At 40.2% G+C, this 17,472-nt stretch overlaps 1 protein-coding gene across 1 annotated transcript in view; it reads left to right on the top strand.

Annotated features, from left to right (window-relative positions):
* Positions 1 to 3,465: 3,465 nt before the first annotated feature.
* The window catches only part of LOC127181923 (Y+L amino acid transporter 2-like), a 16,153-nt gene continuing 2,146 nt past the window's right edge, over positions 3,466 to 17,472 (top strand). The window contains exons 1-8 of the mRNA XM_051136940.1: positions 3,466 to 3,901; positions 6,613 to 6,738; positions 7,595 to 7,739; positions 11,661 to 11,784; positions 12,954 to 13,057; positions 13,154 to 13,250; positions 13,362 to 13,511; positions 15,059 to 15,242. Of these exons, the coding sequence (XP_050992897.1) occupies positions 3,466 to 3,901; positions 6,613 to 6,738; positions 7,595 to 7,739; positions 11,661 to 11,784; positions 12,954 to 13,057; positions 13,154 to 13,250; positions 13,362 to 13,511; positions 15,059 to 15,242 (1,366 nt within the window). The remainder of the gene's footprint in view (positions 3,902 to 6,612; positions 6,739 to 7,594; positions 7,740 to 11,660; positions 11,785 to 12,953; positions 13,058 to 13,153; positions 13,251 to 13,361; positions 13,512 to 15,058; positions 15,243 to 17,472) is intronic.

The raw sequence follows: 17,472 nt of genomic DNA, 5'->3' as shown, positions 1-17,472 counted from the left end.
TGTCCTGCAGAGTTTAGCGCCAACCCCAATTAGACACACTTGAACCAGCTAATCAAGCTCTTACTAGGCATAATAGAAACTTACCGGCAGGTATGTTGAGGGAAGTTGGTAAACTGCATGACACCAGCCCTCCAGGACCGAGTTTGGGCACCCCGTTTTAGACATATGGACAAGTTACGAGGTTTTCAAGTAGGCAGAGTCTTCTCAGACTGTTTTGTGAATCGATGAATTTGTGTAAGAAAATGTATCCATGTTTAAAACTTTGTAAACTATAAACTCTAGCTTCTGCGGACGGTCGTACACACGCTCACGAGAGAGTGGTGTTTCAGCGGATAAAGTAGGACATAGGTGTAGTGTAAGCTTCGCTGAGAATATGCTAGTCATGTGAAAACCAGTCTCCTCTTGGCTTATATCGATTATAGCGACATTCTCTCGTGATTGTGCATACGACAGTTAGCGTAAGCTAGAGATTACAATTTATAAAGCTTTAAATATGGATATTTTTCTTATATAAATGCATCAATTCACTTCAGAAGGCCTTTATTAACCCCCTGGAGCTGTGTGGAGCACTTTTTATGATGGATGGATGCACTTTATTGGACTTCAAATCTTAACAGCCATTCACTGGAGGAGCCAGGGTGTTTTTTAATATAATTCCAGTTGTATATCAGTGATACTTGAGACATGGGACAAAACATGTCCAGCACTTGTAACTGCTATTAGGTTTAAAAATTTTTTTTTTTTTCAGTTGTTATGGGGATTAATAATAGAATGTATTTAACACAATTATCCCCTTCAATTTATTTTTATCATTATTATGTAAAATCCAGACTGATGTAAATGCTCGACATAAAGCTTTGAGTTGAGACATAAAGGTTGAATTTAATATTTAATTTTATTTCGGCTAATTAGATAGATTATAGTTATAAATAGCCCTACTATAGTGTTTCATTGAATGAATCATTCACGTAGTTTCATTTGTAAATGAAAACATGCTCATTTATTGTCACACACGGGCATAAATACAATCATAAAGTCAAAACTTTATTGGCATATTTGTCAGGCGTTTATTTAGCTCTAAACAGTTATAATAAAAATAATAATAATAACTGGTTAGGGCTGTATTTTTATATTTCTTGTGTATCGCCTAATTAGTGTTCTGTATATGCTAATATTTGCTACCGTATATATTGCAAATTGCAGTTTTGACTTTATGATTGTATTTATGCCTGTGTGTGACGATAAATAAACATGTTTTCATTTACAAAAAAAAAAAAAAAAAAAAAAAAAATCTACGTGAATGATTCATTCCTCAGTAAAACACTACAATTATAGTGTATTAATTAGCCAAAATAAAATGATATAGCCTTTTTGTTAAACTGCATTCCAGTAAAAATTCCAGTCATATAGCTTAATCAAAGCTTTGGCATGTTGAGCATTTACAGCAGCCTAGGTTATCATTTACATTCAGAACATTAAGTAAAGAGATTGAAATGAAGGGGGGGAAACGAATATAAACGAAAATGAAAAACATAACCAATAATAATAATAATAATAATCAAATATTACGGAAAAGGACGATTAGCTAATGGACTTACAATAAAAATGGGATGGACAAAAATGTTTTCTTGTAGACCTATTTTATCTGATGTATTTTATAACATTTATTCAAAATAAACTTCATCGCACGTAGACAGCATTCGCGTAGACAACTATAAAGATACATATAATAATTTATAATATCAAAATAAAATATTAATAAAACCATCTATGATAATCCCGGTTCACCAGCAATTAAGAAACCTTAAGATATTCATGGTAGTAGAGCTTTAATATATCTTAAAGCTGCTAAATAGCAGTATGTCTTGCCATTGCTTTTTTATTCTGTCCTGCAGAACTTGATTCAATGTAGTTTATCCTTCTGTCCAATACAGTGACCAAAGTCGTATTTTAATCCATCCAGAATATGTCCTGCCCTGATATTATTAATTACATATTTTTCTGACTCAGCTCTTTTTGTTTGTTTGTTTGCTTTGTTGTTTAAATGTTGATCAGCTTCACTTTTGCTCTGTATGTTTTCACGGTTGCGTGTTTGATCACTTCTCACTACTGTGTGTGTGCACTTGGATGGGTTAAATGCAGAGCACAAATTCTGAGTATGGGTCACCATACTTGGCCATACGTCACGTCCTTTCCCCCTTTCCTTTCCCTTTTTTACTTGATTACATTTCTGAAGAAGAAACAATCATTTTTACTCCTTACAATTTTATTTCAACTTCAAAAGTACTTGTTACATTTTTGCATTTGTATTTTATTTTACACACGTTAACCCTCTAATGCATAAATTATTATTTCACAAATATCAGACTAGCCAGAATGATACCCGTCTGTCACAGAAAAAATGGAGAAGAAAAATAATGTTCAAATGTGGATGAAACTATTTCTGACATCCTATTTTTGTACCTGTCTGGTTTTCTGAGAATAAAAGAATTTAACACTTATTCCTGAGGCCCATGGTGCATGATGCTACTTCTTAAATGGCGCAAAATGGCCTCCAAATAGCTGTCCACTGTAGTGACCATGATGCGGTTTGTTTTTATGCATCAAGCACATCCATTTCAGCTTCGCTTTTAACTTTCATGAGGTATATGTCTGGCTTTAAAATTTCTTTGCCATCGAATGAGGAAGCCATGATTACTTTTTAAATTATATGCTTTAAATCTCCAAAAAGTGTGTCAATGAATATTGTGTGTTAAATTAATTGTAAATCACTTTTAGTGATGTTCTCAACTGGGAGTGATTAAGCTATTTATTTTTTAGTATCGTAAGTATAAAGTATAATGTTAAGTCTGTCAGTGAATTATTATTTAATCTAAATAAATACATGATTTACCCATTAATCTAATTAGTTGTAAATAATTATATATCAATATTTGCTGAGAGAAAAAAAAACTCTAAATGCCCCCAAAAAACAATTAAATGAAGAATTATTATTACAGACAGGGGCATTGAGTAGACAGCACTAAAAAGTGGCTTTTTCAAAAAGTCAATATTATATTTTTTAATTCTGTGTCACTCATCATTAATTCAACACAGGCTCTTATATTATGTCTGGAATATGTTTCTGGCCTCTGCATGACATCTGGCTCATTAGAGGGATACTCCACCCAAAAGTTAAAATTCTCTTATCATTTACTCACCCTCAAGCCATCCCAGATATGTATCTGAATTTCTATAGATGAACAGAAACAAAGATTTTTGGTGCATTTAATCCAAGTGTTGTATTTAACATACAACGTTTCATTAACTGTCCTTTATCTCTTTTTTTCTCAGAGATTCGATACAGAAATGACTCAGCTGAAACTCCAGGTTTGAGGAGAACACACCCTTGTGTACTTGATGGTCGGACGTCACATTCCTGCTCCTTAATTTCTGCAGTACCCAGCTTCTTGAATTTAGTTCATCATGGGTGACGGCGACTCCACCAGCTCCATGCGTCTAAAGCAAGAGATTTCACTCCTGCATGGCGTCTGCCTCATCGTGGGGAGCATAATTGGCTCAGGCATCTTTGTTTCCCCCATCAGTGTTCTTGGGAAAACAGGATCTTATGGCCTGTCTTTGGTGGTTTGGGTTATTGGAGGAATCTTCTCTGTTTTTGGCGCCCTGTGCTACGCTGAGCTGGGAACCACTTTTCTCAAGTCAGGAGGCAGTTATGCCTACATCCTGGAGACCTTTGGGGGTTTTCTGGCTTTTATTCGTCTGTGGACCACACTGCTGATCGTGAGACCAGCTAACCAGGCGATTGTTGCACGCACTTTTGCTAATTACCTAGTGAAACTGTTCTTTCCTAACTGCCCGGCACCATATGATGCAGTATGGCTCATTGCAGCTCTCATTATAGGTAAGTGCTCTTGCACTCATGCATACATGTAGAGATCGCTTTGATAAACACACATGTAACAACGCTTGAGACTAGTGTAAATAATGGCACAATAAAGGCTGGCTTTCCCGGAGATTCACTACTGTTTACTGTTCACAAAGCACGGTGTGTATAAGATTACTCTGTAAAGTTGACGCTGATAACCTTGTGGTTAGTGCTTCGATGACCCAAGTTCGACCCAATGCTTTCCTGTTGAGTCTCTACTGTCCCATCTCATAAAAGGCGTAAACAAAAAATAAAAAAAATACTTTTAAAAAAAATGATTACTCTCTGAAGTAGTGGTTTTTAAACCTGTCCTGGAGGCACCCCAACCCTGCATATTTTGTATTTCTCCCTCATCTATCACACCTGATTCAACTCATCAGCTCATTAGTGGAGACTACAAGACCTGAAGTGGGTGTGTCTGATAAAGGGAGACACACAAAATGTGCAGTGCTGGGGTGCCTCCAGGACAGGTCTGAAAACCACTGAAAAAGAGCACTTCATGTTAGCATGTCCAAAAAAAAAACAAAAAAACATACAATTTATGCCACTACATGGGGTTGTAACAGAACGTGTCCCTGGCAACCAGGGATGGTTCGAGGTTGTGCCATGAGGACTTAACGTCTCCGTTCCCTCCATCAGTGAACGAGGGTTACATATACGTAACCGAGACGTTCCCTTTCCGTCAGTCACTACGAGTTATGTTGTGATGACATATTGGGGTCCATGGAAAACGCCACAACCTGAACACTGTCACAAGCCTGTGGCGTTGCAAATGTTAATAAGCTGCAGCGTGTCAGACAAATGCTACGTGAAGGTCATAACCTTCTCAACGCCTCAGTGCAAATTTCCTGACCTTGGTACCTGCAGGGAGATAGCCCAGCTGCTGTTCCATTTACCATAAGAAATTTCCTAACAGAAGGGATTTCAACCTTCAACGAAAAAATGCTTAAAGTCTTTCCTATTTGTTGTTACAGTTCAACGGTAACAAAAGAGAAGCGAGCCTTCCAAGGGAAGGGCACTACGGAGGCCACATCCTGCCCATAGGGAGGTAACATGGAGATACTGATATGGACTGACCCAGGGGGCAGTACTGCATATGAAATGGGTCTCTGAGGTAGGTCCTACATGAGAGCAGGGATGGTACGAATGCCAGCAGAGACTGACAGAGTGGTCTGTCAAATGGAAGACACAGGTTTACCGAGAGAGAACCTTACCGTTGAGAAATACACATATGGGAAATCAAGCCATATGGACACCTAACCCAGTACAGGGGTTGACTGGAGACCCGGGTAAGCTAACACCGATAGGCATGACGGAAAGCGTGCACGACGGAAAGTGTGCTTGCATCGCCAGGTGAGGGGGAATGGCACAGCAAGCGTGACACCAGCCGGTCCTTCCCGCCAATTACCTATTACCCAACACACGGGAAGAAACCGGCTTGATGGGGTCACTGTAGAATCTTTGCAAAGGTGTTCGGTGTCACCCAGCCCGCAGCTCTACAGATGTCTGCAAGAGAGGTGCCGTGTGTCAGTGCATAGGAGGTGGCAACACTCCATGTGGAGTGAGTGTTTACCCCCAGGGGGCACGGCTCATCTTGGGATTGGTACGCCAAGACAATGGCATCCATTATCCAGTGGGCCAGCCTCTGCCTAGAGACAGCCTTCCCTTTTTTGCTAACCTCTGTAGCAGACAAAGAACAGCTCAGAGCTTCTCAAGCTCTTGATGGAGGTGATAGCAGTCAGGAGCGCTGTCTTAGAAGACAGGAACTTAAGCTCGACTGACTCCAGTGGCTCAAAGGGACCCCTCTGAAGTCTAGCCAGGGCAACAGAGAGATCCCACGACGGCACCAGGGGTGACCTAGTAGGATTTAACCCTCTGGCTCCCCTCAGGAACCTGACGACAAGATTGTGGTTTCCCAAGAACTGGCCGTCCACTGCATCATGATGTTCTGCAATCACAGCAACATACACCTTCAAGATGGAGGGTGACAGCCTACACTCCAACCTCTCTTGCAGAAAAGAAGGCACGACTCTAATTGGGCATGTTCGGCGGACTTCTTGGCGAGAAGAACACTAGTTTGTGAACAGACTCCACTTCAGAGCATAAGCACAAGCCTTGGTCAGGGAATAATACAGCTGGCAATGGGAGGACAGCTTCCCCAAATCGACTCCAGATCAGCTGGACTGTCTGGGAATGGAGTCACCACTCTCCAGGGAACGTGAGCTGTCGTGAGAGTGCATTGGCTGCAGGATTGAGCTCCCCCGGAATGTGGACGGCATGCAGCGACTTGAGTTGCGTCTGACTCCAGAGGCTCTTTTCCCAGTTGACCCGAGGCCCCAACAGGCTGAGGTGCCCAAGCACCAGGTCTCTGTGATCGCACAATTGCTCTCACGACCAGGCCATGATGAGCCAGTCGTCGAGATAGTTAAGGATCCTGAGCCCCGCTTCCCATAATGGGGCATTATGGGAATGTTGACAGTGCCTTCCCGAGAGACCGTGCCGTGACTTTCCTCGCCCAGAGGGCAAAGTCAGTTTCCAAGCGCAGGCCTGCATCAACCTCGGGTTGGTGCCTTGGCTTGGTGAACTTGCAGGATTGCTATGGCATGCAGGGCAGAGGCAAAAAAACAATTACAAACTATTACACAATTACCAAAAGTCACATGCATGCATCTCCATTTCCTTTGCAGGTCTTCTAACCTTGGTGAACTGCATGAAGGTGAAATGGGGGTTCATTCTTCAGGTCATCTCTACTGTGGCTAAAGTCCTGGCTCTCATCATCATTATCATTTTTGGAATGGTTGTGCTGGCCCAAGGTTTGCACACACTGACACACGGCTTGTTTACTACATGTACTATATACCATATTACAGTTTAAAAATTTTGGGTCAGTAATAAAAAAAAAAAAAAATTAAGGTAACTTTTTATCTCACAATTCTGACTTTTTTTCTTGCAGTTGCGAGTTTACATCTTGCAATTCTGATTTTTTTTCTCAGAATTGTGAGATATGAACTTACAATTGTGAATTATAAAGTCAGAACTGTGAGATATAAGCTTGCTTTTGCGAAAATAGAATTGAGAGAAAAAAGTCAGAATTGTGTGATACAAACCCACATTTGCAAGAAAAAAGTCAGAGTTTATATCATGCAATTCTGATAAAAAAAGTCAAAATTGTGAGTTTATATTTCGCAATTCAAAAAAAAAAGAAAACTCACATTTGCGAAAAAAGTCAGAACTGCAAGTTTTTATCTAGCAATTCTGACTTTAATTTGTGATTGCGAGTTTATGTCACGTAATTCTAACTATATAACTCACAACTGCGAGATATAAACTCCTTGTTTTGACTGATATAAATTGATATAAACACAATTCTGATAATGCTATCAAATAATGCTGTTGTTTTCATCATCCAAGAATCCTGAAAAAAAACATCACAATTTCCAGACAAAAGCATTAAGCAGCTCAACTGTTTTCAACAATAATAAGAAGAAATAATAAGAAAAGTTTCTTGAGCAGCAAATCAGCATATTCAAATAATTACTAAAGGATCATGTGATGCTAAATAATGGAGTAATGATCTGAAAATGCAGCTTTGCATCACAGAAATAAATTACATTTTAAAATATATTGACGTAGAAAACAGTTATTCACATTTGCATTGCTGTGCCACAGGAAAAACAGACAACTTTAGGGATTCGTTTGAGAACTCTAAACTGGATGCAGGAAACATGGCTCTGGCTCTGTACGCCGCTCTATACTCTTATTCAGGCTGGGACACCCTGAACTTCATCACAGAGGAGATTAAAAACCCAGAGAGGTACTGATACTCATGACATTTCACTTAATATAAAGACATGTTCCACTCATTGGGCCTCAGTCATGAAACTTGCATAAATACTGTATATGAGTAAATTTGGAGTAATTTGCATGTAAAACAGACATTCACGAAAACACTCTTGGTTCGTAAACTTCAGATTGGATAGTTAAATGTGTATGTTAATGAATTTGAATAATTTGTAAACAGGGCGTGCATGCATGGATCGCACATAGATCTGCGGACACGGTAGAGATGGGCTTGCCTTTTTCTCTGCCTTTCTCCCTAGATCTAGTGCTCTCTCTCAGGATCGGATGCCCACGCTGTGGTTAGGGCTGTGTATTGCCAAGAATCTGGTGTTATGATATGCATCACGATTCAGGGGTTGCGATACAATATGTTGCGATACATTGTGATACTGTAAACAAGGCGATATATTGGGATATTTCTTATTTTATGAATAGGACATAATTTTAGGAAAGCTTTAATTAAGAAAACACCACCATATGCAAACCATTCAGTGTTACTGAATCACTTTTTGTGCAGTACGAGTAAAGGGGGAAAATAAAGTGCTTGCAAGATTCTTTAGTTATTAAATGTATAAAATGTAAGCTTTTATGAACAAAGCATATATATTTTTAGACCCTGCTTTACAATTTAGGTTTACAATTGTAACCATGTCAGATCATTTTGATCTGAACTTAAGAATTACATCTGCTTAATATCAATAAAAAATAAAGTGCTTACAGGATTCCTAAAGAAAACAAAAGAACTGTAAAACTAAAATAAAATAAATACAGATATTGGACATTCCAATAACCTTTTTGTTCTGAGAATTTCGCAAGTTTTGGATTTTGCAAGTATTTCAGACCGCGACGCAAGCACCGCCTCAACTGCACAAAACAGCCCCACCAAGAGAGAAAGCGACAGGCAGCCACGTGGCTACCCCACCGCGCCTGGCGCGAAGGCCCTTTCACGGGACGCTGCAAGCAGAAGCGAATTCGTCCTGAAGCGAATGTTACCTCAAAAGCTGAAATGACGCCACACTTTACACTGAGGCGGGAGCAGGAACTATTCTTTCATCCTTCATTAACGCTAACATTAGCAGCGTGCCCTTATGCTAGTATTTCCTGTCACTGTTTAAGTTCAGAGGTAAGAAGACTGCAATCTAGCGGTCAGGATATAAGCTCAAAATTAAGCAAGTGTCATGAATCTTGTATGATTATTATTTTTTTTTAAATATCGATATTGCGTTTTTGAGAATCGATACAGAATCGTCAAACAAAATATTGCGATACACACGTGTATCGATATTTTCTTACACCCCTAGCTGCGATCTCTTCCCCCTTTGAGTGAGAGCTCACGACAAAGCGGGCGGAGTGAGCTCTCGAGGGAGTTGGCTGCCCGCACTCTCGCTGTGCATGCTTCGCTCCTGGAGGGCTCTCTTCGAGGAGGGAGCCCTCTTGAGCCTCCCCGTGGCTCAGGTCCCACTTTTCCGAGGTGGAGCGGCAGCTGTGATCATGGGGATCGCACATAGATATACAGACGTGGTAGAAATGGGCTTGCCTTTTTCTCTGCCTTTCTCTTTAGATCTAGCACTCTCTGTCGGTTTCTTTCCCCTTTTAAATGAGAGCTTGTGCTGCTGCATCTTTCTCCGAGGAGATGGATGCTGTTTGCATATGAGCAGACCGCATATTAGATCGCTCGTTTCTACCTGCCCTTGCTACTCAGGGGCCAGGGATTGACGTGATTTATGTGTGGTTTGTTCGGGAGCTGAGCACGCACAGTCCACCCTTAAGGGACTATCTTGAATTTTTAGCTCTGCTCCCATTGGTTTTAATTCTGAGGAATTAAAATTTATTTACAGTGCTCTCTTGGGTCAGAAGCAAGCTTCTGGTTTCTTCCCCAGTTCTTCCCCATCCTCTGAGGAGGTTGATGTGAGGGCACACTGATACAGGCTGCTGGGTGAGAGCAGCCTCTGTAGAGCGGCCATTTGCTGCACTCTCACCCTGTACTCTCACCAAGTGTGTGGATGCTGCTCTGGCTCAGCTGTGACTTCAGGGCTTCTGCATACTGAACTATATTGACATTTTGTTGGTATTAGCTCATTTTGAGCAGTTGGCGGCTCAGTATCGAGATGTTGTCCTCGCCCATATTAAAGAACTGTTGGGTCTGATGGCAGCTGCGTCCAGTGGAATACCTTTTGGCCTGCTGTACATGAGACCCCTGCAGTGGTGACTCAGAACCAAGGAGTTTCTTCTCAGGGAAACCCACTTCGCATGATCAAGGTCACACGGCGCTGCCTATGTGCCTTGGTTACTGTCTCACTGCCCCAGTGTTGAGGACTCCTTGTCATTGCTTAATGCTAACAGCAGATGCCTCTGTCACCGCTTGGGGAGCGGTGAGTGGCTGCTCATCCTGTGGTCTGTGGAGCGGCCGCCATCTCATGTGGCACATCAAGTGCCTGGAGATGCTGGCCGTGTTTCAGGCACTAAAACACCTCTCCCGGATCTAAGAGGCCATCACGTGCAAGGAGATTCCTGACACCTGTGGTCTAGGACATCTGAGGGCAGGCCCCTCTGGAGAAGCAGTGTACACCTCATCATACAGTGCTCGTCTCTCCTCAGTGCCCTCAGGGGATCGATCTGTTAACCCTGCCACCTCTGTCCTTCAGGGCACAGTGGTCTCATCGAGCACATCTTGCTCAGGAACGTAGCGTTGCTGGGAGGCTCGCCACCTCTAAGGAGGCAGCTAGATTGGCCGTTCCCTGCCAGTCATCGGTTTCAGCTTCAACATCGAGATGTTGCTTTCGCCTACATGAAAGAGCTGGGGTTGCGACTGAACGCCAAGGAGAGTGTGCTTTCTCCATTACAGAGAACCACTTATCTGGGCATGATGTGGGATTCAACCATGATGGAGGCACATCTGTCTCCTGCTCGTTTCGAGTCAATCCTCACAGCAGTCAAGAGAGTCAAAGAACCGCACCGACAACACAGCAGTGGTCTCTTACATCAATCAGCAGGGAGGTCTGTGTTCATGCCCCCTATACAGGCTGGCCCAAGGACAACTCCTCTTGCTGAGAGCAGTGCACATCCCTGGGCATCAGACCTCCTGACGAGACAGGGGCCGAGGCCCGGGGAATGGAGCCTCCACCCCCAGGTGGTGGAGCTCATTTATCATCCAGCTCCTCCAGGACTGGATGCCATGGTGCAGACTTGGCCAAGGCTTCGTCAGTCGGTGGGAAAACACCCCCTGGTTTCATGTTTGCTCTGCAGTGCACTGAGGCCTCTGGCCAGGTGTAGATTTTGCTATGTGGTGATCAGGTTGTTATTCCATAGCCTCGAGTCCTCTGACCCCCCACCCCCTCTTCCTTTGGGGCCAAGGCTCACTTCTCTGAAGTTGGCTTCAGGATGCTGCGGGATGGTCCACTCCATTGACTTTCAGGTTCTTACCTGAATATTTCGCCACTCTTGGCTCTTCTTCTCTTGCCCTAGCTGTGTTCTTCAGGGATTTGTAAGTCTGGTGGCGTTGGCATCTCGTTCCCATACCGTTTTGTCGCAGCTTGAGTTCCCGAAGGGGAACGTCCCAGGTTACGCATGTAGCCATGGTTCCCCGAGGGAACGAGACGCTGCGTCTCTGAGCCATACTTCCGGCATCCCTGCCACGCTTGCTTCTCTATTCAGAAGCTTCTGGCTGCATGCGCTGCATGTGCTTTTAAGCTTCCATAGCGCTTTGATGCAGCGTCTCGTTCCCTCGGGGAACCATGGTTGCATACATAACCCGGGACGTGCTTGGAAAGCAGTCATTATTTTTACAATCCTTTGTGGCGCAGAAATTGCACACTTCATCTTGAATGAATGTCTAGTTCTGTTGCAAATCAATCAGGAAGTTCAAGTATGTAAGCAATTTTTTTTTCTTCTACAGGAACCTGCCGTTGTCTATAGCGATCTCCATGCCTATTGTCACAGTAATCTACATCCTGACTAATGTTGCTTATTACACTGTCCTGGACATGAATACACTGCTACAAAGTGAAGCCGTGGCTGTGGTGAGTAAAACTTTCTTAGAGCCAAAGTTTACTATAAAGCTGCTGCCTGTAATTATGCTAGTATGCTGCTCTGTGGAAGTTTTAATGGCCAACAAACTGTTTACTGTGTTTTGTTTCTGCTGTTTCCTGATCCGTTTTTATACACAGAGACAACTGTACGTTCTTCCAAAACACCGCTCTGTTTGTTTGAGCATCTCAACACACCAAGATTAGCTTAACCAGCTGCACAATTAATCAGAGAATACAAAAAATGAAATTGCGATATGGTTTAGTGAGGTTATCTAGTCACAAAGGCTGTGATTTAATTAAATGAAAATATGTGCTGCATGTATCACAGTGAAGTGTGGCACTGTTTATTTATACACAAGCAGCTCATAGTTTTTGTTTCAGAATGGTGTTTTTCTTAAATATTCTTTTAAATATGTTTTTAACTTTTTTAACATTGAAAGTAATAATTAATTTGTTATTTTTTTATTGAAAAATAAAAATAATTATAATTATTTATATTATTTATTATTATTTTATATATTTATTTTGTTGTTGAAACATGTTTACATGTAATCACACATTTTTTCTATAATTAGATGATTTTTCTATATTTTCTATATATTTAAAGTCTGTAACATACTTTGGTTCAAATTTCTCAATGGTAGTGTAAAACAACACTATTTTTACCTTGTCAAAAGCAGCTCTGTTCACAGCGACCCATTTTGGTGCATGTCCCTTTAAATTGTAATGAGCTCTTTTCTGAGAGACTGAAAACTTCCCTTTAAAAACAAAAGTAATCGTCTGCGTCTTCAACAGCTCAGATTTTGGGAGTAAATGATGACTGCTGTGTTAATTATTATATCCAACAACAGAACACCTCAATTGCTTAAGAGACATTCTTGTCTACTCCTGCTCCAGCATCGAAGCAATGGCAAACAGTTTACAACTCATTTAGGGTGGGTGTGTGCTAAAACACCAGTGTCAATCAACAATCGTGGGAGGGTCCTGTGCAGAATTCTGCCAAGTATCTCAGAATGATCATTATTATTAAGGATTTAAAAAAAAACACTGGGTGGATTTTTATCATTATAGGGTGGATGTATACACACACTCCCAACACATATTTATGTTCAAACAACATGTAAAAGTGAATTTTGCATCCGATGACCCCTTTAACACAGACGTTTGCTGACTATGTGCTGGGATATGCTACCTGGCTCATCCCACTGTCTGTGGCCATCTCCTGTTATGGAGGTTTAAACTCCTCTATCATTACTGCCTCCAGGTAAAAATCATGTTCTGAGTCTACTGTCATTTGATGAGTCGATGCATGGTGGCAGGAATTCAGTTTCTTAGCCAAATCTTTTTTTTTTCCTTTTAGGCTATACTTTGTGGCTTCGCGTGAGGGCCACTTACCCAACATCCTCTGCATGATCCACATCAAACGCTACACACCAATCCCAGCCCTGCTGTTTAATGTGAGTAGACAGGCTTAGATATGCCTGTATTATATAGAAAATTTAGAATATTTATTTATATACTAAAAACAGAGCACTACAGTCTGATCTGCATATTCCCTTTTCCCACAGTGTGGCATGTCACTCATATTTCTCGGCGTGAAAGACGTGTTCCAGCTAATTAATTACTTCAGTTTTAATAACTGGCTGTTCATCGGCCTTTCCATTAGCAGTCTGATCTACATGCGCATCAAAGCACCTGACCTGCCCCGTCCTATCAAGGTAATTCAAAACTTAGTGAGCTACCTTACAACTCCTACCTATGTTATCCTAACCATCATAAGTGACTGACTCTGAATTAAATCCATGTACGCAAGTAGCACTCCTACCTAGTGAAAAAAATGCCATTTGCATTTGGAAGCTGTTGCTCTGAATCTACATCATGTGGTCAAAAAAGCTCTGCATGCAAGTAAAACAGACAATTGTTAGGCTTAATAAAGAAATCTATCAGAGAGACAGCAGGAACATTCGGAGTGGCCAAATCAACAGTTTGGTTCATTCTGAGAAATAAAGAACACTCTGGTGAGCTCAGCAACATAAAAAGACCTGGACATTCACAGAGAACAACAGTAGATGATGATTGAATGATCCTTTCCCTGGTAAAGAAAAACCGTCATCCAGCCAAGTGAAAAACACTCTCCAGGAGGTAGGCGTGCCACTGTCAAAGTCTACAATCAAGAGAAGACTTCACCAAAGCAAATACAGAAGGTTCACCACAAGGTGCAAACAAGGCTAGAATAGACTTTGCCAAAAATCATCTAAAAAAGCCTGACCACTTCTGGAAAAGCATTCTTTGGATGGCTGAAAATAAGATTAACCTGTGCCAGAATGACGGAAGAAAAAAGTATAGAAAGCATACAACATCATCTGTGAAACATGGTGGAGCAGTGTGATGGCAAGATCATGCACGGCTTCCAGTGCCACTGGGTTACTGGTGTTTATTGATGACGTGACAGAGGACAGAAGCAGCCGGATGTATTCTGAAGTGTATAGGGATATACTCTCTGCCCAGATTCAGTCAAATGGAGCAAAGTTAAATGGGTGGCGCTTCATAGTACAAATGGACAATGATCCAAAACATACAAATATATATATATATACTATATATACTATACTATACTATACTATATATTACTGCATAATATAATGTATTACGTTACTAACTACAATTTTTGTCATGTCATTTGGAATCATTAATGGAATACAATTTGTGAGTAATTTGTAAGTAAATCACTTTAAAACTATTTTTGTGTTAAATGAAAAAGTATCAAGTAGACATTACAAATTTTAGTCTTAGAAAGAAATATTTTATATGATTCAACATAACATTTATTACACATAAACATTTAGGCTAACAGCCTAATATAAACTATGGAGCATAAAAGAAGATAATTTGAGAAACATCTATGTATTTTTTGTTCATACAATGAAAGTCATTGATAACTAAAACAGCTTTGTTACCAACAGTCTTCAAAATACCTTCTTTTTTTTTGTGTGTTTTTGTGAACTATTCCTTTAATTATCATTATTATTAGGCTATTATTATTATTATTTTATAAAATGATACTCTAAATAAGAAACTAAATCTGACAGCAGGTGGCGGTAAATGTCTTCATTCGAGACAGTCCTGTTTTTTTATAGATGACCATAATTTTTATTTCATTAGTAGTAAGAATTTATTAGTAAGTAAGTAATTTTTATTTCATTATTGCCCTGCTTTATGATGTGCTTAATTGACTCTGTGTGTTTGTGTGTTTGTTTCTGTGTAGCTGAGTCTGTTCTTCCCTATAGTGTACTGTCTGTGCACCGTGTTTCTGGTGGTTGTACCGCTCTACAGTGACACTGTAAACTGTCTGGTGGGAATCATCATCGCTCTCTCTGGGGCTCCTGTGTATTACATGTGTGTGTACCTTCCGCCTGAGTCCAGACCAGCCTTTCTGGGACACATGCTCGGTGAGTGAGCACGCACGTCCTGATTTTGCTGAGTTAGATGTGTTCCTGGGTCAACATATTTTGTTGACCCTGGAACAACATTTCAATCCAAAAATTTAATCTTAACCACATCCTTACACCTAAACCTAACCTTACCCATGAGTAATCTCTAAAATCAGAGGAAATGATAGATGAATGACACTGATGTACAAGCACCAAACACTGATTGTAAGCCTAAACTTTACAAAAACTATAAACTGTTTTTTTCAAATCTGATTGGTTAATCACAATGTTGTTCCAGGGTCAACAAAGATGTTAATCCAGGAACATGTCGTACTTGGCAAAATCAGGTTATGCGAGTGGGCACACAAACATGCAAAAACCGCTAATTTATCTTGTCTCATTTTTATTAGTTCTGCTGGGCATTTGTGGTACCTGCACAGCTCTGGTTTCTGCTACAGGCTGTAGGATTGTTTTTATTTTTGTGCCACACCCAGGTTCTGTTTGCCTTCTAGGGGTTTTGTTGCATGAATACATAATTGTGTCGATGCCCATGATTTACTCACCCTCAAGCCAGCCTAGGGGTATATGACTTTCTTCTTTCAGACAAATATAATCGGTGTTGTATTAAACAATGTACTGGCTCTTCCAAGCTTTATAATGGCAGTAAATGGCTGCTGAGATTTTGAAGTCCATAAAAAAGTGCTCCACACGACTCCAGGTGGTTAATAAAGGCCTTTTGAAGTGAGAATATGCTTGTCTCGTGAAAACCAAGTTAAAGCAAAGAAGTCTCCGCTTCACTTATATCAAAGGATATATTTTTGTTACACAAACGAAGGACTTTATTAACCCCTGGAGCCATGTGGAGCACTTTTTATGATGGATCGATTCATTTTATTTTACTTCAAAATCTCAACAGCCATTCACTGCCTTTATAAAGCTTGGAAGAGCCAGGACATTTTTAAAATATAACTCCAGTTTTACTTGTCTGAAAGAAGAAAGTCATATACACCTAGGATGGCTTGAGGGTGAGTGGATCATGGGATAATTTTCATTTTTGGGTGAACTATCCCTTTAAGTGTGGTTTTTCAACATTAGTTTCCTGTAGTAGCAGCTTTCATTTGTTTTTATATTTATTTTTTACTAAATTAATTAAATTGACAGCACTATTTGTTATGTATAACATGGACATGTAAAGTATCACCATGTTTTTAGAAATGTTGATGTTTTGAATTAGTACTGTCATAGTAAATCATAAAAATAAAACTTCAGCCTCAAGTTTTTATAGTTAGTTATACTTTATTGTTTGTTTTTCTTTATTGAAAATTGGTCTTTGTTCTTACTTATTGTTGTCATTGTTGTTCTACATGCAACAATGACAATATAATTCCACATATCCCTACAATTCACTCAACACATCAAATAAATACTTAATACATTCATCCCTCCTAAACCCAGTCCTACCCTTTATTCGAAAGACCTACTGTATGTGGCAAAAATGTTTGTCTATATATTGCTTTGGTTGCCTTCAGTGTCCTATAACGGCATCCAGATGGTAACAAACAGAAACATTTCAAAACATGTTCTTCATATTCATCAACACAACCTTTCCATAAAAGTGCAACCAGCGCCATATCGTCTGCATATTTACATCATTTATAATTTATACTCTGAATTTGCATCTCATTTGTATATACAGAAAATAACAGAGGGGACAAAACACATCCTTGAGATGCTCCTGTATTTAAAACCATGATATCTGATTTAACCCCTCTGACACAGACTTCTTGTGATCTATCTGTTAAGAAATTTTTAATCCAGTGAATTATTACTTTGTTCACTCCTAAAACTAAAAGACGTTCTAAAAATAAATGTATCTGCATCGTATTAAATGCAGATGTATAATAAATGAAACGAACACGTGCATAAGCCTTTGGTTGTTGTAAAAGACTAGCAGTTGTATCAACCAAAGTAAGCGTAGCATCCTCTGTCCCTCTTTGTGGCTTATACGCAAATTGCAATACATCTAGGTGCTCTGAAATATAAGATAATGACTAATGACTCTTTCCATACATTTAGCTAGTATTGATGTCAAGGCTACTTTTTTAGGAATGGGCCATATAAATGACAATTTCCATGTATTAGGCACAGTCTAAGAATTTAATAACAACTGAAACAATTTAGATAAAGAGTCAGTTAATTCATGGCCCCTAAGGCCATCTGGACTTGGTGCTTTACAGGACCTGATTTG

The sequence above is a fragment of the Labeo rohita genome, chromosome 19 (genome assembly GCF_022985175.1).
Source record: "Labeo rohita strain BAU-BD-2019 chromosome 19, IGBB_LRoh.1.0, whole genome shotgun sequence".
Lineage (NCBI taxonomy): Eukaryota > Metazoa > Chordata > Actinopteri > Cypriniformes > Cyprinidae > Labeo > Labeo rohita.
The sequence above is the reverse complement of the archived record's forward strand: the minus strand, read 5'-3'. Positions and strand labels throughout refer to the sequence as shown.